This window comes from Pezoporus flaviventris, unplaced genomic scaffold (assembly GCF_033815535.1).
Source record: "Pezoporus flaviventris isolate CSIRO_AGI_PZ_B2104156 unplaced genomic scaffold, CSIRO_AGI_Pfla_v1 ptg000002l, whole genome shotgun sequence".
In the NCBI taxonomy this organism is placed as follows: domain Eukaryota; kingdom Metazoa; phylum Chordata; class Aves; order Psittaciformes; family Psittacidae; genus Pezoporus; species Pezoporus flaviventris.
In genome coordinates, this window is record NW_026892550.1 from 89,496,762 (window position 1) to 89,522,268 (window position 25,507).

The 25,507-nt window shown below is 40.5% G+C and overlaps 1 protein-coding gene across 7 annotated transcripts in view; it reads left to right on the forward strand.

The window, feature by feature from the left end:
• The first annotated feature begins 254 nt into the window (after positions 1 to 254).
• The window catches only part of TXNRD1 (thioredoxin reductase 1), a 37,032-nt gene continuing 11,779 nt past the window's right edge, over positions 255 to 25,507 (forward strand). For 2 of the 7 annotated variants that reach the window (XM_061445027.1, XM_061445028.1), the window contains exons 1-11: positions 255 to 356; positions 11,200 to 11,309; positions 13,501 to 13,623; positions 17,185 to 17,257; positions 17,373 to 17,492; positions 18,153 to 18,295; positions 18,424 to 18,539; positions 19,799 to 20,024; positions 21,727 to 21,819; positions 23,399 to 23,475; positions 25,153 to 25,309. In XM_061445027.1, coding sequence (XP_061301011.1) covers positions 281 to 356; positions 11,200 to 11,309; positions 13,501 to 13,623; positions 17,185 to 17,257; positions 17,373 to 17,492; positions 18,153 to 18,295; positions 18,424 to 18,539; positions 19,799 to 20,024; positions 21,727 to 21,819; positions 23,399 to 23,475; positions 25,153 to 25,309 — 1,314 coding nt within the window. In that variant the 5' untranslated portion in view covers positions 255 to 280. Of the gene's footprint in view, positions 357 to 9,535; positions 9,706 to 11,063; positions 11,320 to 11,393; positions 11,461 to 11,578; positions 11,710 to 13,500; positions 13,624 to 17,184; positions 17,258 to 17,372; positions 17,493 to 18,152; positions 18,296 to 18,423; positions 18,540 to 19,798; positions 20,025 to 21,726; positions 21,820 to 23,398; positions 23,476 to 25,152; positions 25,310 to 25,507 lie in introns of those variants that run through there. The other 5 variants (XM_061445029.1, XM_061445031.1, XM_061445034.1 and 2 more) reach the window with 5 other exon arrangements.

Below are 25,507 nucleotides of genomic sequence, written 5' to 3' on the forward strand. Positions count from 1 at the left end.
GCGCCCATATCGCCGCCACCGCCCTCCCTGCCCGACTCACGGCACAGCCACGAAACGCGACGGGAGAACTCTCCCGCTCCGCTCCTGCGGTGCCGCCAGGGCTCCGCCGCCGGCCCCAGCCCGCCGCCGGCTACCGCGAGGGGTCGCCCCGGTTCCGGGGCTGGGCTCGCTCCCGCGTCTGTTGCTATCGCGACAGAGCCCGGCCAGCGGCGTCGGCAGGGGCGACCTCGGCCGCGAGGGGGCGCCGCCGGGGGGGTGGCTGCGCGGAGCGGAGCGGAGTATGGGCAGCGTCCTGAGGAAGAGTAAAGCCGTGCAGCAGGCGCCCGGCCCCGGCATGGCGCGGAGGGGACCGGCAGGTAGGCGGCAGCGGACGGATGGCTCCCGGCGGACAGTGGTGCTTGACAACGGGGCGGTGGGCTCCGGGTGCGGGAGGGCGGCCGAAGACTTTGGCTTCCCCGTAGAAACACTCGGGAAGTCGGCGCAGGGCGCTGGTGGGCCCGCCCCGTGGGTATTCTGGGTATGGAGGTACAGCGCTGTAAAACAACTTTCATGTGCCTTAAGGTGGTGTGACTACAGACCCGCGCGCGTTAGTTACCTGTTCCCAAACACAACATGTGGCGGTGTCTTTTCCTCTGACTTTACCTGATTTGAGGCTGACGTGGATGGCAGAGGGTCTGCTCAGGGCTGTGCGGATCATCTCCCGGACACCAGCAAGAGAGGAGCTGCGTAGTGTAGGTCGGGGTACGGGCTCTGCCGGGCTGTGCAGTGGGTGCCTGGAGGGAGACGGTGGCCAAGGAGGGAAGAACATCTGGAATTAGGTGGGAGCTGAAAGGCCCTCTGGTCCATACAGGCAGTCTCTTTACCAGGATCGAGACATGTCGTTGCAACAGCAATTGGCAAGTTTGTGTTTCATCTATCTGCTTTGCACCTCTTCAGAGTCGAAACATTAGCCTCTGATGCTCCTTGGATATAGTATTAACTGTATTCTCACTGAGTCTGTAAGACCCAGCACAAAAAGAGAAATAATGAGCTTGAAGTAATGAGTGCCTGAAAATTAACCTGCGCTTACATCTGGTGGTGTACAGCAGTTCTGTGTAAATGAAAACACTCTCAGGATGTAGTATTTCATTGAGTATCTACTATTGAAGGCATAGTAGTTTTCAACTCTACCAGATCCTTGGGAAAGAGGTGTGTTTTTAAAGATATTTTTTATATGCAGTAATTTGAAAACGTTGAAGCTAAAGCACCTTGGTAGCTCTAAGGTATGATACAATATTCTAAGTTATCTTGTGCAGAATGGAAATTGTCAGAGACTTTGCAAACAAAGAATAATGATGCCTGTGCAGTAACAATTTGTGTGAGGCAGAAGCACAGCAGGAGTTGGCAAATACAAAGGTGAGGCTTATAACAGTTAAAACTAATGAAATAGGCTTAGTGTTATGGCTCCATATTGCTTAGTATCTTTTAATTATACCAACATAAAATCTTCGAGTCTGAGTCAGGAGCCTGGCATTGGAAGCACTGGGTGTTCCTTGACCCTAACAGGAAGGACTGGGCAAAAAGAAGACTCTCAAACGATTGTTCAAAGAGGCCAGTTGTCCTTGCGCTTCCAGGGCAGTGCAGAGCCCCGAGACTTGTTGGGTTTAACGCACAACAGTGCCCTTACCTAATGCTGCCTTCTGATTTAGAAATCCCCGATTTAGCTTTAAATCAGATGCTGAAAGCTAGGCAGGTATGGGAGCACAGAGTCTGGGGCAGAGCTCCATAGCAGTATATCTGGCTATGGAGTTATACCCAAACCTGGTTCCTCTAGACAACGATATGCTGCTGACCCAAACTCAGAACTGAAGCTTGCATCTTAACGAGCTTTTTCAGCCCTGTGAAGCTGACTCATTTAGGCTAAATGACTTAAACCAAAGTCCAAACAATATGTTCTTTTTATATGCTCTGCTGTATCTTTGGTTCTTCAGTTTAAGACATTACTGCTCGCTGCTGCCCATTCTACAGCTCTGGCAGCATCTTAAAGTAGTTCTCCAGGAAATTTGGTTTAAACTGTGACGTCAAGGTTTTTATTTCAGCATCTAGGCAGTTGTGCCTCTGGGGTGGTTGCGTACCAGTGGGTTATTATCTGTAACCCAACGCCCACTTCCTGAAGGAACAAGTCAAAGTTTTTATATCCATCAAGAACAAGAGATGAGTTGTGGGTGCTGCGGAAGAGGCTAAATAGACGATTAAACCCAAATAATTACAGAGATGCAAGTAGACATACATAATTTACTTTAAAACTGAAATATAATTCAGAAAAGCTAGTCACTCATTGTTTAACAGACTTTAAAACATGAACAATCTCAAATTAACCCCTTTCCATAGTTAGTCATATCAGGCAGTAGGATTTGTTTAATATCTACATACATTTTTTGGACAAAGCATATTTAAACTGATGTGTGTAGAAGGAGGAAGAAATTGGTCTGTTCCTAGCTGTAAGAATTTCTTAATTACTCTCTGGGTCTATTCCCACTCTTCCATCATTTTGTCAATGGGAATAATAAATTCAGAGTTACTAATTTGCTGTGAGATCTAAGAATGTTTAAAAAGGCAAAGGGTAGGAAGCTGGTGATGAGGGAAGCTGGCAATGAGCAAAACTGGAAGGAAAATGGTGGCTAGCACAGGAAAAAGTAAAAACATGAAGATAAAGTACTTACATGTATTTTGCATAACTGTTAAATACGTTCTTCTGTCCTTAGCTTGTGCTTTCAAAAAGGTTATCCTACAATTTTCAAATAGCATTCAGTTTACTTCAACAATTACATTTTGCATATGCAGTATTTATGACATTTTGTAGCTGTAAAGGTATGAAAACTGCCAATAACTCAGAACATAATGCTTATACTGACTATATTTTGTTGCTGTTGTTTATTTATCTCCACACAGCTTTAGTTTTCAGTATTATAAACATGCTTTACTGCAGAATTAAGGTAGCCTGGGTTGCAGGTTTTGCTTTATAAAACATACTGTTTATTTCTGTGGGACTCGACCTTGGTATAACCTCAAGTGATGCTTTTCTTCCCTCCAGATCCTCATACTAGTTAAATTTTAAGAGCAGTTGTGTTTTAAGTTCAAGTAGACTTTCACACGTGAAGTTGCTTTGCTCCTTTCAGGACTGGGCACCTGGGACACGCTCACTAGTGGGCCTGGAATTAAATTTGGGTTGGATTCTACAAAGTGAACTAACAAAGCATGGTTAAAATCACCGCTCCTCATTTTTAGTGCTTATATATAATAGCCCCTGAAAACAGCGTAACTGTGAGGTAGAATAACAGAGGGTTTAACTTTGGTGACCCTAGTTCTGTGCTTAATTACCAGTGATAATTAAGTTGCATTGACATTTAGGTATGTATCTGAGTAATGAGGCCCCAAATATTTGTATTTTTGCAGTATTTCCTGCAGATGTTTTGACCATATAATTTACATGTGAATTGCTCAGGTGTAACAATAACAGATGCGTCATATCACTCTTTGTGGAGAGCAGTAGAGTGGACTTGACTCCTCGAGGTGGCATCGTGGTTGCCCATGTCCTTCCTCTGCCCTTGTTCACAGTTACGCCGCCCCCTTGATTTCTCCTGTGAACAGGAACAGTGCTTAGCCCTAACAGTGTATGGTACTCATCCCCCTTTTTTCCAGTCCATTGTTATGGTTTCTTTATTTTCAAGACTTCCTTGAAGATAAAACTTCACTGCTTGCTCCTGTCTGAAGGGTCCTCCTCAGCTAAGCCCGTTGTGGCCGTCCTTTGGTAGGGTGTCTTGCTGTTGTTTTGGTTGTGCCTGTAGAAAGCAAACCAAATTCCAGATAAAATTGTACACTGTGGCTTATCCAGTGTGCTGAATTGGTAACTTCTTTTTCCACAGGTTTAAAATGAGTACACTTTACCACTCCTGTCTCCTGAGAAAGTTTTATCTTTGATGTCACCTCCGACTTTGATCTGGTTTTTGATACCTGCCAGTTGTAATGCAGCCGCCTTCCAGTCTGTAGCATCTTGACTCGTATTTCCTGTGAAATTCTTTTCCAGTGCTTGTTCATGTTTTCATCATCCGTCCTTGTCAGTAACTTCCTTTCTTGAATGTGGTGTCACAGTGTAGGTCTTCCTCACAGAGCCATACTCTTAACTTGCCATGCTATATTTGACACCATCTCTTTTTCCTCATCTTCAGTTTGATCTGCTGTTTTTCTTCCAGAAAGCTCACAGCTGTTGCTTTCTTAGCATATTGCCTTTCCTATATATTCTTTTTGTGCCTTGTAGTGTTGATTATGTAGTCGGACTCATTTATGGTAAACCCTTTGGAACTGGGTGACTGGGAGGTAATTTTTGGCTGTTACGACAGTATCTGACCTAGCACTTTTATTTGCATATGAGATACAAATGCAAAGGGAAGAAGTAAGTAAAGCATGCAAATACTTATATTTCCATAGAAAATAATAATAGCTTAGCCTAGTGTAGTCTTAGCTTTTCTTAAAGATCTGCTAATGAACTATTTTTTACATAGTGAACTGAGATACCATCTCATTTCATCTTCTACTCTAGCAAACTTGCCTGTTTTACTTGTTGAGTCAGCTGCTTGGAGAAGAAGGTGTTGTTTGCCATGGTCACCTCACCTGCGCCATGGTCACCTCACCTGCACCATGGTGTTGCATCCCCAGTATGATGGGAAGGAAGCTCTTAACTTCCTTAACTCCTCCACTGTTTGCACAGCCTGACACAAAGCAAGCGTATCTCCAATTCTAGCTCGCAGAAGTGTAACATATTTACTGTTTTCCACCCATCTTTCACAACTGTTTCGAGCTAGACCCTTGTCAGAACCTCTGTGTATCACTAAGGTGACAAGACAGTTCGTAGGGCAGTGTCCTGTTAGGCTACCCTGCTTCACTCACTTCATAGAAATGCTGTGTCATTCTTTGTTGGGATACTGCAAGCAGGATTAAATTGTTCTGACCAAGTCCTTTTGTTTTTGAGAGACAAGGAACTTTGATTACTCTGGACTAAAATGAGTGGGTCTTCCTCCACCCTTAAAAAAGCCCTGCTTGGGCAGGGAAAAAAGTCACAGGCTTCTGAGCTAAGTACCCAAGTACTTTCCATGGTGCAATATCTGCCTTAAACTTCATGCCCGTTCTTGGATATAACTTGCAAAAAGCTTGTTTTCCTTTAACTGTGTTCTCTGTTAATACTGACTTGTTTGACAAAAACCATGATCACGTGAGAGCTGTTTTCCACCTTTTTTTTTTTTTTTTTTTATGTTCTCTGTGACTAAAATGCAACCCTGATTACAAAGAGATGTGTGGGAATATATAAATGGCTTTAGTTGTGGAAGAGACAATAAAGGCGTGGCCAGTGGCAGTGGGGACTAATGAATGGCACCAGCACCAGGAGATCCTGTTCCATCCCTGCCAAGTACTGCTTTACCTCTCTGTGCCTCAGGTGCCACACTTGTTCAGTTGTGGCTGCTGCTGCTTCCTTCTCCTGTCAGAGAGTTATTTATTTGCTGACCAGGAAAGAAAAAAAAAATGTAGCATGAGAGTATTAATCACAGTTTGTGGGAGCCACAGGTTTGTGTGTTGGCCACAGGAATTTGAAGAAAAAACAGCAGGATGCTCAGCTTTTTCAGGTCATCCCAAATGAAGGGTGAGCCAGTATGGAAGGCACTGTGAGCATGATACACCTACAGGTAGTCATACCAGAAATCAGCTTCCTTTGCTTTGATTTGGGTTAGACAAAGCATTATAATAATATGGGTAAATCCAAAAGCAACAGCAGCTTTTGAAGGGAATAGACAAAAAGCCATGTTAAAATTATCAGTATTGTAAGATGATATTTTCCATAAAGATAAATCTTTGTGTGAGCTGTGACAGCTTTTACTATAGGTCCAGAGACAGAGAAACTTTAAATTAAAAGTTTTTCATAACGTAGTCAACTTAGTTCACAATGAAATAAAGTGAAAAATGGAAGAGGTCAAAGATACCTAAATAATTTAGCCTTACCTGCCTTTTTACTGAGGAAGAGATGATCTGAAGTTCACCTTTAATTTACATATCTTGTTCTGTTTAAGCCAGTAGATTTTGTACTGTAGATGTTATTGAAATATTTGAGGTCAGCATGTGATGTTATGCATCCCTGTTAGTGCTAATTAGAGCAACCTGGCTATTTCCTATATGGTTTGCTGTAAACAATTACATAAGAGTAATGGCTGAAGACTTTCTAGGGCAAGTACCAATTGTCTGATACTGCTAAGGACTTCGGTGGCGATAGCACTACCAGGAAGGTCTGTGAGAAAGCCTGGGCTTGTTGCAGTGAGGTCTCAAGTTCTATAATTATTATGGCAGAAACATGTCTTATAGGACTTTTCATAACAAGACAAAGAGTACAGTGATACCCTGGTTGAAGTCAATAAAGTGAAATACCCTTTCATATTATGGTTGGACTTTCATGGTAGCTGCAGGGATGCCTGGAAAAGGAAAAAAAAATGTCTGCGAGTAGGAGTTACTTTTTTTCCTAGGAATTGAGGCCAGTTTCAGAACCCTTTTTTCAGACTATCAGGATGCAACAGGTTATAAGCTTGAGTGCCTGGTTGTATAGAAGCTGAGAATGAGGTATTTCAGTTTTGAGCTCCTTGCCCTACATTAGCAAATCTTCTCATTCTTGGAGCTTGGTAGATTGGAGCCCAAAACACAGTCTTGAGTGAAAAGCAGGTTGGAGGATGTTGCTGAGTCATAGTCATATGTTTATTAGAAGATTGACCTGAAAGGTGTGAATTTTGTCACTTAAGGCCTTTGAGTGGGAGCTTTTCCATTGAGTATGGAGAGTTTTGAATCAGGCCCTCAGATGTCACTTGAAAGTTTGCCTTTCGTTTGATCTGGCATTCGTCAGTGTTTCTTCTTTGGCTTGCTTTGGTTTTGTAATTCCTGCCCTGCTATGTAAGGCTTAGATTAAAAGTTCGCAGTAGATTTTTATTGTCCTTTGAGAAAACAGCACTGTGAAGCTTCCTATTATTTTCTGCCTTTTCAATGTGTTAAACTGCATTTCTTTTGCTGACAATGATGAGGCTTTTTTTCTGCTCTGACTTGAAGAACTTTAACACTTAGGATGAAAAGTTTCCAGAAGAAAATTTGTATCTACATGTTTTGCCAGTTATAAAATTGCATTTAAATGCCTTTTATGCACAAATAGTTGTGGTAAAAAAGGATTTATGTTTTCATGGAGATAGATGTTTTGGAGTAACACCAAGAACTACAATCCAGGACTGTGTTAACAGAAATCTGTGCCAAAGCAGAGCCTACCAGTTTCTGTTTCCATACCCTGTTTCAAGTAAGGGCAAATTTAAGTTATTCTGCATTATATCTTGATCCCATTCAAGCTATGCTTTATTTAAACGGAAGAAGTCTTAAGCTCTTAAGATACGATTAAGAGCAGATTAACAAGAATGCAATGAAAACTAAAGCACTTTGGAGCAACACATTGAACAAATGTAAGGAATAACACAAGAAAATTTCCGATTTCTTAGGAAAATGCACTTTACTGTTTTACTTGTCAGTGTTGAAGCTTGGTGTTTTTTTGAATTTGAGAATGAGTGTTGTATTTTAACTCCAGCTGGCAGCGAAGCACCATGCAACCACTGGTTTATTCTCCGCCAGTGGCATGGAGGGGTTTAAGTGAGAAAACTCAGGGGTTGAGATGAAGACAGTTTAATAGGTAAAGCAAGAGCTGTGTGTGTAAGCAAAGCCTCAGGTTTCCATTCCTTCACAGGTTTGTCAGTTCAGCTGATCGTAAGGTAGCCTCTGGCATGGATCTCTACATGATCCAGGCTGGAAGTGTGTATTTAAAAGGCTTGTTTTTTTCCCCCTTGTCGTAATCTGAATGATATAATGGCCAGTTGATACCATTAATTCCAAATGTTTGAGTTTGTGCAACAGAGGAAGTAGTGACCTGTGTTGAAAAGAAAGAAATGAGCAAATCTAGGAGAAGGAAGAGCTGAAAGTTTCTCCACCTAAAAAGTTCACTTGAGCATAAGGTAAACGTTCATCATCATATGAAATAGCCCATACTTCTCGGGTGCCTGAAGATAAGGGTGTAAAGCAAATTCCATGCTTGTTCCTTAGCATTACAAAATTGGGGGCATCTTCTGAACTACTGGAGTAGACGAAGCTATTTTTTGATTACATAAGAAATGTGAAGTTTGTTCTTGTTGATAATGTCCTGTGTGGTACAGAAAATCTAGATAAATCAGTGAAGACATTTGCCTTGAAGTGCCGTTTACAGACCTTCATGACAAATGGTTGAAGGGTAGGTGCTTTCCATGGTTCCCCACATTGTGTCTCGGCAGTCTGTTGGATCCCTGTGCGGATGCTTTTGCAGAGTAAGGCAATTCTTATCCTGGAGCAGTTCTGTTCATGAAGCTATTCTATGCTTTTGTGGTCATGTTCCTGCCTGGTCAAGGCCTTCTGAAATGGATTGTGCCTTTTTGCTCCTCTGCCAGAAGTTACACAACCAACAGTCAAAAGTTCAGAGGCCTTGGTACCAGGGAGGACTTTGATTTGTGAGGAAGCTCACTCCCAATAAGGAAGGATATGGATTAAAAATACCATAGTTGTTTCACTGTTTGTTTGGTTTTGGGGGTTTTTCCCTGCTCAAGAAGGGTCAGTCAGGCTTAGTGTAGTCTGCTTCAGAAATGGATTCAAGTAAACGCTAAATAGGTGGGGTTTTCCACTGGTTTAACAAGCTGCTAAGCAAATCTGGAGTTTTGCTGCTACCAACAAGAGAAATGTTGCTGCCTTCTCTTCCTCTCTGCTGTTCAATATGGGTATGCCTTCTGCCTGACACCAGCTGTGGAGCTCACAGGACCCTTCCCTGAGCTTGTTTGGCTGGTGGGAAACTGTCCACATCTTTTCTTCTCCTGGGTTAGTTTTCTCCTAGGTTAGTGAGTTGGTTTAGCTCATGTAAGGGTTTTTGGCTGCCAGAGCTGGTGCCAAGTACCCAGACAGCAACACAAATTAAAAACCTAGTGTGGGTAGGCTTGTCCCCTTTTGATAGTAGTGATTAGTTAGATTGGTTCACCACACATCATGGAGCACTTTGCAGGTCATAGGGGAGATAGCACTCAACAGCCACCACCTTTTAGATTGGGATGAACAAAAACCAAGGTGGTGCTAGGGCAGGGTAAGAGCCTCACTGGATCTTCCTGCAGTGGTTGTGAATTCCTGCAGATGTGCTTAAGTAACACTGATGCTTATGGACAGAGAAAGCCCTTGCCACTATGTCTGAGGATTATCCAGAGTGGCTCCATGGCCCAGGTTCTCCTACACTACAAAAAGGTGTCTGCTGATTGATTTCTGGGAAGTATTGATTCATCAGTGGGGGTTATTGTAATTGCCGTTAATGGCTGGAATTTTATGGAGAGCAAGCATGTGACGCACAGAGCACTTTCTGCTTTGTCATCCTGCCTGTGGCAGGTTGCCCAAACCAGCAAGGGAGAGGCCCCTTGCAGCACCTGCATGCAGACTCTTTCAAGTCTCTGCCAGAGGTTGCCTTTGGGGTTTGGGGCTATTATTAAAGCTTGGCACTTCTAGCACAGACCTACCTGAAAATAATTAGAGATGTTTATATAAATACCTGTGCTGGAAAACGGCTAGATTTTCATCTCATTGAAGATACAGCTTTAGGTGAACATTCCTGAGGCTGTTCAGACTTGTTACAGGAAAAAAAAATACAAGGCTTCAGTTGCTTCAGGTACATGCAGGACTGTAGCTTTGATAATATACTGAAGAAAACTGTTCTGCATTGAGAAGATTGTGACCAGCATTCAAAACCTGTGTCCCTGCTTTTCATATGCATGTGTATGTACACAGATTAATTCCTACATCCCTTTCTCAAGCTAGAATAGGCCAGTTATTATCCATCATTAACATTATGGCATAACAATTCTGATCTTCAAACCCCTTTACCAACATCAGCAAAGTACCCTTCCCAAGACCTTTGTAAGATAAAGGAATATTATCACCAAGTTTCAGAGAAGAAATCTTAGATGATGAAATTGCAGCACAATTTTCAGTGATTGCCTTTAGGCTTGTGTGTTTGTGTGAATGCTCCTCAGGTTTGTGGGCTCATTGCCCAAGGAATGTATACGCATTCGGTATGGCTGTTTAAATATGTGCACGTGTCAGAGTTTGCTCATTGATGCTAGTCGTGCAGTGCAAAGTATGTATGTGATTAAGTACAAGCATGTACTGACCCATTTAGTGGAAATTCAGCTTAAGATAACTCAGAGTTATGTGGATGAAGGCAGAGATGATAATGGGTTGCAATAAAATATTAGATTTTCTTCTTTTTTTTTTTTTTTCCCATGCCATATCAAATAAAGTGTCACCAGTGTTCAATGCCAGGTTGGATGGGGCTTTGAGTAGCCTGGTCTAGTGGGAGGTGTTGGAACTTGATGAGCTTTAAGTTTCTTTCCAACCCAAGCCATTCTATGATTATATGTGTAAAGATGTACTTTTTTCCTTTCTGCTAATATGCTTAAGCTTTCCTCCAATACATATATAAAATCAGCTATGACCAGTGGGCAAACAGATCTTTTGCAGACTTTGAATACATTTGTTTAGAGGATTTCATAGTATGAGCGATACTGTATGACAGGAATTAGGTGGGCAGTGCATGGAAAAAACAGTTATATCAGTAAATTGAACAGGAAGAAGTTTGCAGGGAGCTAATTGCAGGAGAAAAATAAAAGCTTTTAATTCAGTTTAAAAAGTACAATACTGAAAAAAATACAGCAGATCAGCATGAAAAAAAATCCCTTTCTGGGCAAGAAAGGTAAAAACAATAATTCTGCTTTAAGACTGAAGTTTCAGGATTAGCCCCAGCAAATCTTATTTCCTTGCTTTGTTCCAGGCATGTTGTTAGATTGGCAGAAAGTACTGAAATCTCAGCCAAGTCTTGTATGGGATTTTATTAAAGAGAAAAATATAGCAAGTCATCCTAACGTTGCAAATGACTCATCAGTAGCCTTAGGAAACGCTCCCCCGAGACAGGCATGCTGCTGAAGAGGAAACGATGCAGCTGCCAGGCCACTCCCCCAGACAGTTTCCCTTGAGGAGCGCAGCCTTCATAAGGGAGGTCTCTCCAGACACTACGTTATTTTACTCTTTATTTCACAGAGGGAGCACAGAAGCTGCAAGAAGGGCAGCACCATGTAACGGCAGAAGGTTCACAGCCATTTGGTTTTGTACAGGAGGAGCAAATAGAAGAGGATGAGAAAACTTTAAAGGTAGGTAGAGGTATGCTTTAAAGTCTGATTTAGTTTTGACATTGAAAAATAATGAGAGTGTAGGCTTTCTTTTTAAAATTGTAGTTCTTGGGAGAAGAATGGAGGAGATCCATGGTCAGGATGGGATCGTGGTCATGAATGACTTTCCCCAGTAAATGGAATGTGGAACTTTTCCTTGTTGCCACTCCAGAGCAGGATTCTGGGAGGTGGTTTCAAAGGGGAAGGCTGTAACGTACTTTGATCTGAACATTAAGAATGATTATGAAGAACTAATGAAAAATGAACCAAACAGTAGGGAATAAAAGCTGAAGTTTCTTAATCCATGTGAAAACAGGAAGCATTTTTCTTAAAAAAAAAAGAAGTAGCGTGATACAAGTAGTGATCGAAGCAAATTTTATGAGTAGGTGTTGTGGTTTCTCTATATGCATCATAAAGATCCCGTTCTTTGTAGTTGGGTCTAATGACTGTGTGGGACTTAGTCTGCACTTAAGTTTCACATCATGATGTTGCCACTGAGCAAACAAGGTGTGCATTGGGAAAGAATAGCACACCTTGTCTAATTCTGTGTCCCTATATGTGAGTAATGTGAAACTGCATATCATAATGCAACATGTGCTCCTTTTGGCTCTTGGTCTGCAGTAGGAAGTTTAAGCCTGGCCAATGGCCATGTTGGAAAACTAGAAAAAAGGGGAACTGAGCGCAGTGATTCAGTGGTAGGGTTATGTGTTTGGGTGGTGGAGCGAGAGAAGAGGAAGGAAGATGAGGTATTTTTGGATGTTTTCACAGCAGCCGCGGGTGTTTTCTAGGTTTTGTTTCTACTATTAACATCCTACCCAGGGTTATGAACTACTATTAAAATATGACTTTCTACAGGTAGATGCATAGCCTGAATTTCTGCTGGCATTGCTGTGTAACTTGCTGGAGGGATAGAGGATATTTGCCTGTGGTGGCAGCAGTCTCTAGGATAGATGCAACTATACTTGAAGAGAAGGAAGGAATAATCTAACTTCAGAGGAAGGCGGCAGTAGAATGGGTTAAGCACCAAGTTGCTTAATGCAAAACAAAAATAAGATTAAAATAGAAAAGAAACTTCACTGGGGTTTTGTGTGGGTTTTTTGGTGGTGTTTTTTTTTTTCATTCCTTTTTTTTTTTGCTATGACTACTCCAGTAGTACTGAATCAAGTCCTACCTAGTTAGGCAGATAGAAACACTTGAATAAAAATTGAGCAGATTTGTGGAGTGAATAAGTATGGATTTCTTAATTTACTTTTTTGGTCCTGAAAGTTTTGTTATTATTTTAGTTGATACTCACAGATATACACCAGCTGAGGAGTCTGATTTTTACTCACTCCAGTCTTGTCCTGCAGTTGGAGAGGTGCTGAGAATTTTGTCAGCCACTCCAAAGGCTTGAAGGTCCAAAAGCCAGATAAACCAGAGGTTCACAAATTAAGTACAAAGGCTCATTTTGAAAAGAGTATATGAAGACAGTGCAATGTTCTTCATGGCAAATAGCTGTCAAAATGCATTTTAGCACTTGTGGGTTGTTCTTCTGTGGTAGTCATGTGATTAAAAAAATTAAACCTCTTGTGAAATTGTAATGATCACACTTGATCCATTTGATGCCAAAGTTAGTTACAGTGCTAAACTAACACACTAATAAACACAGGTGTGTTACAAAAATGTAGTTTTCAGAAATTTTCTTCTTCATCCAGTTCTGTTCAGTTGGTAAGACTGATAATTGCATATTATCACAGTGTTGTATACGGTTGTCGTATTTGCCTCCTAATACATGCAGGAAGAAAGGAAAAACACTAATTAGGAAAGGCCAGGGCAGATGAAAAGAATAAAATAAATTGGCAGAATACCTGTGTCAGAAGAGATGTATCTCAACCTGGAGTACAGAGTTTGAGGAGGCACTAGAGTTGTGTTGATGCGGAAAACTAAGCTCTGCAAGGAAACCCAGGGATCCAACAGTCAAGAAAATTCATAGTTTAGTATCTAGTAAATTCTGAGTGATTCAGGGATGAATTAAGAAGGTGAAATTTTTAAAAACTAATTAAAAGCAGAGCTCAGAAAATTCAGATGCACTTATGTTCTCTTAGCACAATATTTGCTGATGAAAATACTAGTTTTTGAGCTGTGTGGGTAGTGTTTCATTGTTCCCTAATCCTTTTTATTTTCCATGTTCCAGGCACATAAGGAAGGTAGTCTTCGAAAACAGCAAGAAATGAATGGGCATACGGCGGTGCCGCATTCCTACGACTATGATCTCATTGTCATTGGTGGGGGCTCTGGTGGTCTGGCAGCTGCCAAGGTATGAGAAAGAAAATACAGATTTATACTTGCCTTATAAGTAGGTGGATGACATCCTCAACATCTTGGATCTGGGTATCTTTAACACTGTAGAGACATAATGTTTGTACATGATCAGTGGGATTTCTTTTGAGGTTAGCCCCATTTTTACAATGGTATTTTCCTTATGTTTTGGAGCAGGAAAGTATAAAAATGGTATACTTCTTAATAGAATGAAACTTTGTCCCCGCTAATGGGAAATGATGCTATTGGAAAACAGCAGGTAGGTATCTCAACAGTGTTTATTAGTAGTTGAATTAGAATTCAACTCATAATTGAAAAAGTTTTAAAAACTATTCAAAGTGAATATTGGGGGGTTTCTAGTTTTATCTGAAAGTAGTAGCTGTTCAGAAATAGTTGTGAATGTTGTTTTAATTTTTGACAATCAGGGAAATTTTGTGATTTGTGAGCTTGTATAGTTGCATAAATGGAGATTTTGCCTGTACAGAGTTAGGTTTTCACCCTTCATTTCTAGGGCCTGGTACTTCCTGTCTGTAGCCAAATAATTTATGATTCTCAGTTAGGGTATTGCTTTTAGAAGCATATTCAGAATTAATTAAGAGAATCCAGAATGGTGCAGAATATACCAGTTCTTAGGGTTGTCATTATCCCAGATACTTGAAACTTGCTGAAATTTAATGTAAGACAGTAACTTTCCTTTACATCAGTAGTTAGGCATATTGCACCTCTTCTCGCTGTGGTAGAATGAACTATACAGAAGTGAATTCTGTGTTCTTAGAAATAATGCTATTTTGTTGCTCAAGACCTGAGACTGGATTATTCCTCCAGACAGATAGGAGGCATTTCTTCCGTTCTGAAGAAGTGAAGGAAGTAAATTGAGGAGTGAAAGAAAATGAGGACACTATTTCAGCATAGAATTGGATTCATACCAAATCTCAGTCCCTTAGAAGAACTGTTATAATGGAAAAGTGTGGTGCTAAGTGGTGGATTTTAATATGCTATCTGTCCATGATCTATTCCAGTAATTTACTACTTTCACATCAATAGGCACACTGTTGTCATGGAGTAGGATGGAAGAGAAGATCTTCACTATGAGGGCAGTGAGACTTTGGAACAGGTTGCCCAGAGAAGCTGTGGCTGTCCCATCCCTGGCAGTGTTCAAGGCCAGGTTGGACGGGGCTTGGGAGCAACCTGCTCTAGTGGACGGTGATTGCCCAGCCCATGGCGGGGCGTATTGTAACTAGGTGATCTTTAAGGTCCTTTCCAACCCAAACCATTCTGTGATTCTGTGACCTATAAAAATTCTGGTATCCTGCAAAGAGAGGCAAACACTGGTTTTCAGAGGATGGGGATGTTTTAGCATAGAACAGAGTAACTAGTAAAAGGGAGCTTGCAGTAGTGCAAAACCAATCTGTAGTAATCAAAAGCCATCTGTTGATGTTTCCATAAGGAGACTGCTCTGCTTTGTTGTATACGTATGTTAGGTTATGCAGCTACAGCAGTGATGTTTATTGCATCATTTTTAAGCTGTGGGGCAGGAAAGGTATGTAGCTAGGAAGATAAATTGCCTTATTTCTTCAATTCAGAGTTTAAAGTGTATTGCTTATTAGTGTTCTCAAGTGATTGTAGAGTAGAGCAGGAGATGGTAGGGCAATAAAGTCACTCTAAGAATAATATGTGTATTTCAAATCAATTTCACGAAGCTGAAGTCAAACTGGTTTGCACCTGTAAACTTGTGACTTACTCAGATCTTTTTTGTGAATTAACAGTGCTTTGCAAAGCAAAACAAAATGGGGGGAAAAAACCCCAACAACTGCACAACTCTTATACCAAGTTCCACATATCTACAGTGAGGTGTGCAGCAGTTTATCTAGGTTGATTAAATGTGCGCTTTTCAGTATGACACGTGCAGCTTTGTGTGCATATCTTCCTTTTCCTCTCTGTATTGTGCTCAAGGTTGTTATTTTGGAGGCGTGTCTCCACGGTGAGTGCAAATGTCGCCAAGCTGACTTTGTGCAATCCACTGCAGATGCAGGCCGAAGTGTTAGGCTCTTACTATCAGTTCACACAGGACATCTTCAGCCTTAAGCAATCTTGTTGTGCTCATGCAGCACTGCACTTAACCCAGTAAGGTTTGAAAGCCTGCAGGGCAGGTTTTGTTACTGTGGGCGTATCATTCTGCAGAAGTGGTTGTATCTGCTTGTGATCTCTGCTGAGGTGGCAAAACAATGCTGTGTTGTACTATGTGAGCGTATAGCTGAGTGTAAGCTTGGGAATCCATTCATTCTACTTAGTTAACACTAGTAAAGCTCTTCTGAGCTGTGTGTAAGAGTTGTCATTATAAAGGAACATCAATAACATGTCTCAGTCCCTAAGCACCTTCCTGAGGAACTTTCTCAGAGGTGCTGCTGATGGATAGAAGTTACCCTCTTGACCAACTTTGACCTTTATCAGAAGCAGATCCAGTGCATCAATATTTTCAAAAGGTGTCTACAACCTGCATTATTTGAAGTATGATTTGTATTTTGTGTGAAGTGAGATGCATTTCAAATTGAAATTCTGATTGTGAAGTGTTTGGATTAACAAGTATTACTGGTAAAGTAATGCTAAATGCTGCCTAGCTCCTCCCAGACCAAACCCAAGGCCTCAGGGTAATATGCTGTGCCTCTACTTGTCATTGCTTGCATTTCTAAGAACTCATCATGTGATGCAGCAAAGTTGTGGTTACTCTAAGTATTAAAGTTATTTTGCTGCATCTCACGGGGGAATCCATTGTTGTTGTTTCTCCACTATGTAGTACTTAAGTGTTTTTCTGTGGTACCAGTTATCACTGTCGATTTTTGCCTTTTTCTTTAAAAGCACAAAGAACAATGGGATCAGTATAAAAATTCCAGTTTTCAATACCATTTACACACATTGACTGTAGGTTTGCTAATGAAACTTCTCAGGAGAAATAACATGAAATAAGCATCACTTTTCTAGTCTGAATGAAGTCTGCACAGTAAAGTAAACTTGCCACAGGTTGTCTAGCTTGAAGAGCAAGAGCTGATCCTGATAACTACAGATTGTACTTAAAATGAAGTGTTCCCTTCTACAAGAAAAGAAGTCTGGATGAGCACAGTTGTAACGCTTCACCACATGACTGATCATGTCATTGTGTGATGTGGTTTCAAACCAATGTTTGAGAAACCATCTTTGGAGCTAAAACTGGGTTAATGAAGAATTGGTTAAATATGTAAAAAGTAAATGGCATGTTGGGAAGTAGTGTGAAGGAACTGACAGGATGGAGAAGAGGAGGTTTGACACCCGAGTATTCTGCATATCCACTGATGCCATGCTGTGTAGCAGACCGAATGCCTGTTTTTTTTTCTTTCATCTTCTTTTCCTACAGAGTGTGCAGATTAATTCAGAAGATTAATGACTGTCTGGCTGTTCCCTTGCAAATCATTCATTATTACTTAATTAAAAGTCACAAAGCTTTTCAGCAATGCATGAAGTTATCATCTACTCACTCCACATTTAACCTCTAATATTTAGATATGTGTCTTAATTTGTTTTGCAGGAGGCTGCCAAATATGAAAAGAAAGTGATGGTCCTGGACTTTGTCACACCTACACCTCTGGGAAACTCATGGGGTAAAATTCTCTTCATTGTAAACCTGCTAAAAAGGAGCTTTACTCAGAGGCTCTTGATTCTCCTTTGAGATAAACAACACTGATGTGAAAAACACATTCTGCTCCTTTCTCTCAGGTCTTGGAGGAACGTGTGTAAATGTGGGCTGTATACCTAAAAAACTGATGCACCAGGCAGCTTTACTGGGACAAGCCTTGCAAGATTCACGTAAATTTGGATGGCAGTTCCCAGAAGAAGGTAAAGGAGGAGAACGCTTCAGTTTTGTCATTTGTGCTGAAAATACAGAGGCTCTTTCCACAATCAGTCAAGTCCTTGTTGCAATTCAGCATCTGCTGGCCTTAACAATGTGAGGCAACTTCAGAGAGATTACATAGAAACGAAGTGCTTTTCAAGTCTAAAGCCATGACGCTTATTGCCTTGCAGCGTTTGATCTATTTATTAATAGCTTCTGATCACATTAGTATTTGGTAAGATTGCTGCGTGAATAAAAGCAGTAAGGTATTACTCTATTTCTAAATGTAACACCTAAGGAAATACCCCAGAATGTCCACTGTATAAACTTCCTGATAATTGCAGGCAAGGATTTCTTTTCCCTGCCCTCAGTTGCTGTCACTACTATGTAAGAAGATGTATTTTACTTTATATTGGCTCTAATATGCATGTGTCAATAGAAACCTATAGATAATGCAGTAAGTCTAATTTTCCATGGCTTATGTCGTATCTGTTCCACTGTGACCTCTCATGTTGTCTGCACGGGTGTAATTATTTGAACTTCAGTAGTTACCCTGGGAAAAAAAAAAAGTAAGACAAAGGTGACTGGGTCATGAAAAAATCCATATGAGAAAAAGAACTGAAAAGAAGACTGAAAGATGAACCTTTCTCTTTTGTTTCTAACAGTCAAACACAACTGGATGACTATGACAGAATCTGTGCAGAATTACATTGGTTCACTGAACTGGGGCTATCGGGTTGCGCTGAGAGAGAAAAAAGTCACATATGAGAACGCATATGGAGAATTTGTCGGGCCACACACAGTTAAGGTACTCCCTAACCATGTTTGCTGGGTCTTCCTGTAGTACTTTATGAGTAGAAATGCTTTTAAAAGAAAATAATTTTTCCTTTGGTAGGACTGTGAAATACTTACTTTGGACTAATACTTTGTCCGCAGGCAACAAATAAAAGAGGAGTTGAGAAGCTGTACACAGCTGAGAGATTTCTCATTGCCACCGGTGAACGACCACGATACCTGGGCATACCTGGAGACAAGGAATACTGCATTAGCAGGTAAAACCAGGGAGGAATATGAAGTCATTCACCATGTGTAAATGCTTCACCTGTAAGAGAAAGCAGTGAAGCATGAGCAGGGCTGCTTGGTTGCTGCTTTTCTTTCCTATGTAACTTTTTCTTAGGGCAGAGTAAGCACAGGAGAACAGCTATAGACAGATTTTAAGGTACAGAAAGTATTGGTGTCTCGTAGACACCACAGGATTGTGGGTGGCTGGCCAGGATGGTTCTGTCTCTGACTGATAGTAGCAGTAACTGAGAACAGCATGAATCATGTGCCTGTCCATTATAAAACTAATTCATCAGCTCTGTCCCAGTTACCCATACACCTACTTCCTCTCTATTCCTTATGGCCTTTCAGTTCACATACTGGGTTCCCTGCGGGATAGGAACTATTATGTAGCCTTTAATTACACAATCACATTTTATTCCACTACAACATTGCAGAGAGCATCTTTGTTTAGCCTGTGCTGTTGTGGGCTGAGAAGAGACACTTGGTTTAGACTGAAATTTTTGGAGAACTGCATTGCCAACCTCTGCTTAAATACCTGCTGAGCAAGCGTGATGCCTCCATGAGTCCCTGCTTCCTTGAGAAGCCCTGGCTTTATAGTCTAGGTCCAAAGCATGGTAGAACTGACGTAACCTGGTGAAGCAGTTGAAAGAAATGGAAAGCAAGCACATAAACATGTTTTCCACAATTCCCTAGCTCTATCTCTGCCTGTTACTGCAGCTTGCATTCATTTTCTTTATTGTCTGTATATATTTCTCACTGTTTATAATGCTTTCGCAAAAGGGTAAGTCTTCAAAGAAGTGAAGATGGTATTTCTACCATAAAGGTGAACCCCTTCCTCTTCCTTTTAGCTCTTAGGAGGTAAAATTTGCAGGAAAATATATTTGAAGCAAGACTCGCATTCAAAAAACCCAAGGAAACCAACCTACCTTTTTTTAACAATTTATCCTAAGTTTTTGAGGGAGAAAAAAAAAGAACAATTTTTGTGGTGATGGAAAGTTTTTGTACTCCTTTTTTTTTTTTTGGTGTGTGTGTACTCCTAATTAGAACTTTCTAATTTGTCATGTACTGATATTATATTCCAGCTGAATTCCCCCAAAATTAAATTGTTAGGTTTCTTTAGTGAGCGGGAAGAGGAATAAAGTCCTATTCTTACAGAAAAGAAATTAGATAAATAGGAAGCACAATACATCCTTGTGGTTGTCTCTAATTTTCTTCTCTTTTTTTCCCCTTCTTTCTTTTTTGCCAGTGATGATCTTTTCTCTCTGCCTTACTGTCCAGGGAAAACCCTGGTGGTTGGAGCTTCCTATGTTGCCTTGGAATGTGCAGGATTCCTTGCCGGTGTTGGATTAGATGTCACTGTAATGGTGAGATCCATTCTCTTAAGAGGATTTGACCAGGATATGGCAAACAAAATTGGTGAATATATGGAAGAACATGGAATCAAATTCATTAGGGAGTTTGTGCCGATCAAGGTAGGCCCGAAGTATTACATGACTTTGTGAGATTCCAGAATTCGTTGCTTTTATTAGATGAATTAGTATATGTTGCACTCAAAATGTTGTTACTCCTGCTTATTGTGGTCCTGCAAATGTTGAATATACTTAAATTCAGAAGTTGTCCTGAAATCTGTGAGAGTTGTTGCAGGCTCATAGTTAAGCAAATATATAGTTTCCTGTAAGATCAGGGCCAGTGCATCACAAATAGTCATATCTTTCATGCTGGTTCTCAAATTCCCAGCCAGCAAATACTGCTTATGTGCCCAGGACCAGTGAGCTATCCAGAGAAGTAAATGGGGTTTAGAAGTATCCATCTGTATCCTTTATTTGGCAGAGTGATTAAATACTTGCTCAGTTTTTGTTGAATTTCGTAGAAGTACTCGTGCAGTTAGTTATGTATAAGCAAATTCAGTTTGGAAAGCAGATTAGATAAATTCTGGAGCTTTTCTAATGTAAAATTGCCTTATCAAAGACTTCAGAGGGTGCTTATTTTTCTTAATGTCTTTTCACAATAATTAGTACTCAATTATTATGAAATGGGAAATAATGTATTAAGCCATTTTCAATTTGGTGTTAAGCCAGCGTGCTATGGAGTTTAACGTTTTGGGGATTAAATCATTGAATTGAGTGCAGACTGTTCGTTTTTGCCCTTACCACTATCAAGAAGAGCTTAAAAAATGCTCTTGCCAGTTTCCATGCTTTGGGTCTGATCATCTTTATGAGTGTGAAAGTGGATGTTTCAAGGGACTTTGGTTCGATGCATTGTTTATATTGCAGAAATCCCATGTTGCATGACAAGCAAGGATGATTATCTAGCTTTTCTTCCAGACATAGCTTTTGTAGGCTCAAATGGGGGATGAGAAAGTAGGAAGCTTTTTTACATGCAGATCATTTCAACTAACTGGCAGGTGGGCTTCTCCATGTGCACCCTGCGAAAAGCAGTCCCTCACCCTAGTCACAAAATGCACTTTTGTGTGTCTTACCCTGTCCCTTCACTACATGACTTTGATTTCAATGGGAATAAAATATGTGGCCTTGTTTCTAGTTGAGAATATCCATAAACTTAAATTGCTGGATATGTTTTTAGTAGGTCTTATTGTCTCTTTCAAACACTGTTTTGAAATTTTGCATGTTGTGCTTATTAAAACCCTTCCTTGGGATGTTTGAAGATGGAAAATGAATTATTATGAATAATGCTGCCTTTGAACAAAAGCCATTTAAAACAGTGATCCTTTAAAGTCAGTAGGATGGTACAGAAGGCTTTTTTAAATTAAAAAGTGTAGAAAGGACAGGGAAAACTAGAACTTTGTCAGAAACTTTGCTTTTTCTGTCTCTAAAAACTGAATATGAAGTAGGAACTAGGGAAGCTGTTGAAAAGTACTTTTTCATCTGTAGAATGAACACTAAAATTTCCCGGAATTGTGTTGCACATTTACATGTCTCTTACATGTACAGCTGGCTGTAGGAAGCTTGTGGGCACCTTTCTGTTTCCTGGGGGAGGGTAAGGGAAGGACTGTCGCTGAGGACAGCAGTAATGAGGACAAAATATAACTCGCCTATATGGCTTCAGAAAGATACATTTGCATATATTTGTTTGAAACTAAACCTTTTTTTCCTTTCTTTTTCCTGTTGTCTGTCCCTCCTGTCCCACCCTCCGCTCCCCCCCGCAACATTGTAGGTTGAGCAGATTAAGGAAGGAACTCCTGGAATATTGAAAGTTACATCCAAGTCCACAAAGGGGAATGAAATAATTGAAGGGGAATATAATACTGTGAGTGCTGTCTATAAACATCAGAATGTAAAATGTCCTTCCATTTAACGCTGAGATTTTTGTGGGGTGTTTTTATCCATAGTTTAAATTTTATTTATTTTAGTCATTACAGTATACTAATTGGACACAGTCGATGGGTAATTGATATGACAAAAGTCCCAGAATCCATGGGCACTGGATCACTTGCATGCTTTTGCAATCTGTTTCTTAGCTTAGGCGTGTTGATGAGCTTGGTCATGTGGAATCAGTTGCAGGATTTTTCCCCAGTGGGGTATTTGTCATAAAACATAAGTAATGATTTATAATGGCTTTCATAGTAACTAAAGCACGTTCTAGAGTTAGCACAAAACAATGGTCCATGCAAAAGTTAAACAAACAGCTATCATGTCTTCTTAAGACCTCTTGTTGACACAGCATCTTCATTAAAACAACTAAGGCCCTGTGGCAAGTCAGTCAGGCAGCTTCCTGGCACACTTTGAAACAGTAAAACTGCAGCAGGCAAGGATGTTATTATAAGTTTGATCAACTGTTTCCATCACCCCTCACCCCACTCATTCTCATAGGCCTTGATGATGAAAGGAAGAAGAAAGTAAAATGTAAATAAACTATTTGGAAATATGCATAAAACATAAAGACAAGCGTTTGTGAGCCTGGGATTTTAGATTGCAAATACTATGTGCCAGTGACCTCATTTACCTGTACTGAGCACCAGTCGTCCTAAAACAAGGACATGCTTCAGTGCATCTAAGGGCCAGTATTATGAGAAAGTTTACAATAACAGCAGTGCTGTTGCAGTGTTGCAGTGCTATTTTTCCTGGTCCATAGTAGTGAAAGCTTTTTAGCTAGCAAATCCTTTTCATTAAGGAAACATCTGGTTTATTATTTACTGAAATGCTGTCATTCCTCATAGAAGCCATGAGCTGTGTTGGATGCATTTAAGACCTTCAGTTCTGAAGATCTGGCATACTTTGTTATCTAAAAGACTTGACACAGATCTCTAAATCCTTCAGTGCGGTTCTTAGTTACCTGTGCAGTTGTCCAAGACTGCAAAGTACGTAACACTTTTCCTTGTGATAGTGTAGGCTAGAACTCGTTTTGCTTGTTAAGGTAGCCAAGGTGACAGGATGGGTAAGAATCTGACCTGGTCTGTCATCATTCTGAGCAGTGTTCAAATAATATTCAACAGATAATATTCTTTGGTAGTGACTTGGCTGAGAGACCCTTCCTTATAGAGCATTTTGGGGTTACCAGTTCTGGAATACCACAATGGGATAAAAGTTCGAGGAAATAAAGAATCTGACCCTAACCAATTTGTTTAGAATACTCTTAGGGTATTTTACCAGGAAAAGCTTTTTGGCTGTATTTAATCTTCTCATTAAAACCTGGTATTGTTAAGTCATGGTGTTGGTGTGGCTTGTCTTGAAGTCTGTGAACTTACAATGGGTCATAAGCATACTCATCTTTAATGTGACCAAGCCTTAGATGCGAATCCTTAGTATATAATGAAAATAATAGCCGCTTGAAAATAATGTACTTTTGAGGTTTTAAAAACTCAGTAACAGGCATTGCTGTTTTGCAGGTGCTGCTAGCAATTGGAAGAGATGCATGCACAAGGAAAATTGGTTTGGACAAAGTTGGAGTGATTATCAATGAAAAGTAAGAACGCATGTCCGTATACCATTCACTGCTGAGCTTGTGTCACTGTTGCAGTGGTCCCGGTGCAATGGTACTGGTGCATAGACATTCAGATGCTTTGAGGAAAAATTTGTTTCCTGTTTGCATAGACTTGGACAGGAGACTGCGTAGCAGGTGGCTGCATTTTCTGCCATACTACTGCCACATTTGCCTTTTTGATACTGAAATACTAATTCCTAAATGCTGGGAGTTAGAAGTGTCTGTTCCATTCTGTCCAGGCTAGCAAGGCAGTTTCAGCTTCTTTCAGTGACAGGGCTTTCTAGAATCTGTCAGTTGTTCCTTGTGCTCTCATAATCCCACCTCCTTGTTTTTGTCTCTACTGTTTCTTGTGGCAGAGATCTGTTCGTTCATACAGGCTTTTGGTGTGGTGGGGTTTGTTTATACTTTAAGGAAAATGCATATACTTTAAGGAAATGCAAAATATGTTTATTTTGAAATACAAGGTCAAAGTAGCGTTACTCAAACTCACAGTTGGAGTTTGTGATGTGTTTTAGGTTTTGGAGGAGTTTATATCTTGTCTTAGAGCAAGCTTTGGGAGCTATCTGTCTCTTTTAGAGGAGCATTTTATGTTCAGTGTAGTGAGGCTGTTGCACCAGAGAGCGGAGCTATCTGTAGTATTTTCAATATAGTAACTAAAACATCTTCTAGGCTAGTGAGGCCTAGATGATCTTCCCTTTGAAGAAAAGATGACACAGAACCATGAACTAGATTTGGTAGTCTATTGAAAAACAGTGTAGAGGGCAGCTTATATGTGAACACAGGGACTGATGTTGCTGAAGGGAGCTGTTGAAATGTTCTGAAGTGGATATTTTGGTCCACTTAGAATTGGCAGACCCATGTTGTCTTGTATTACAGTACACATTTTTCTGACATCAGAACACCTGTTACTAGCTTAATAGAATGAACTATAAAATTATCAGCATAAACCATATGTTTGTTAACAAGAGCAAAATTGAGGAAGTTGAATTTTAATACAGGAATTGCTGCTGGTCCATTATGTAACTGTGTGACTGCTTCTCTGCCTGTCTGCTTAGGTTTCCCTGTTACATATGTTTCCTGCAGAGATTACTGCACTATCTCATTTATTAATGATTAATATTAATAATTAAAAACTTCCATTAGGTCAGCACACTTATAGCTAAAAAGCTTGGTGGCTGTCTCTTAAGTAGGGTGTCTAACAGCTTGACCTGTCTTTGTGTAGAAGCCTGAAGGGTAAGTTGATAGAAACTGCTTCAGCTATTGGACTGGAATTTCAGTGGTAGAGAAATTCTTTTGTCCTACAGCTCGAGCAGAAGAATGTCTTCTTGTCGTTCCTCAAGGTTGCCAGTACACAGCTCAACTGATAGTAGAGCGTGTTTGAGGAAAGGATTTATACCTCACCAGAGAATTGGTTCAGGAGATTAATTGCAACTTCACAGGCTACTGCCTTATCCAGTGTGTAGATTCCTGTAGTTCTGGTCAAATTTGCACTGCTTTACATTTCTTGCCCAAGTTTGTAAGACTGAGAATGTCTTCATGCTTCAGATACATGTCTTTCTCTTAAAGCTATAGGGCCTAACTCCCAACTGGAGGTTATTTATACCTCCAGTCTTCACAGCAGAGCACTTAGACCTTTTTTCTTGTTAATTCAAATTACAGAACGGGAAAAATTCCTGTCAACGATAAGGAGCAAACAAATGTGCCATATATCTATGCAATTGGAGATATACTGCAGGACAAGCTGGAGCTCACGCCAGTGGCAATCCAGGCAGGGAGATTGTTAGTTCGAAGGCTTTATGCTGGAGCAACCACTAAGGTAAGGACCTAATTGCCACAAAATGCTGTCATTGCTCTAGGATTTCTAAGTGCAGTGCAAGTCTGTTTGTTTATGGAAAACTCAATAGGTTTTTAAGGATTAGCTTTGATGATCACTTTAATTTTCCCCTTGCAAAGATATTGCTGCAGATATGTTCTGCTGATTATGTAGGAAGAAATTAATACCTTACTGGATTAA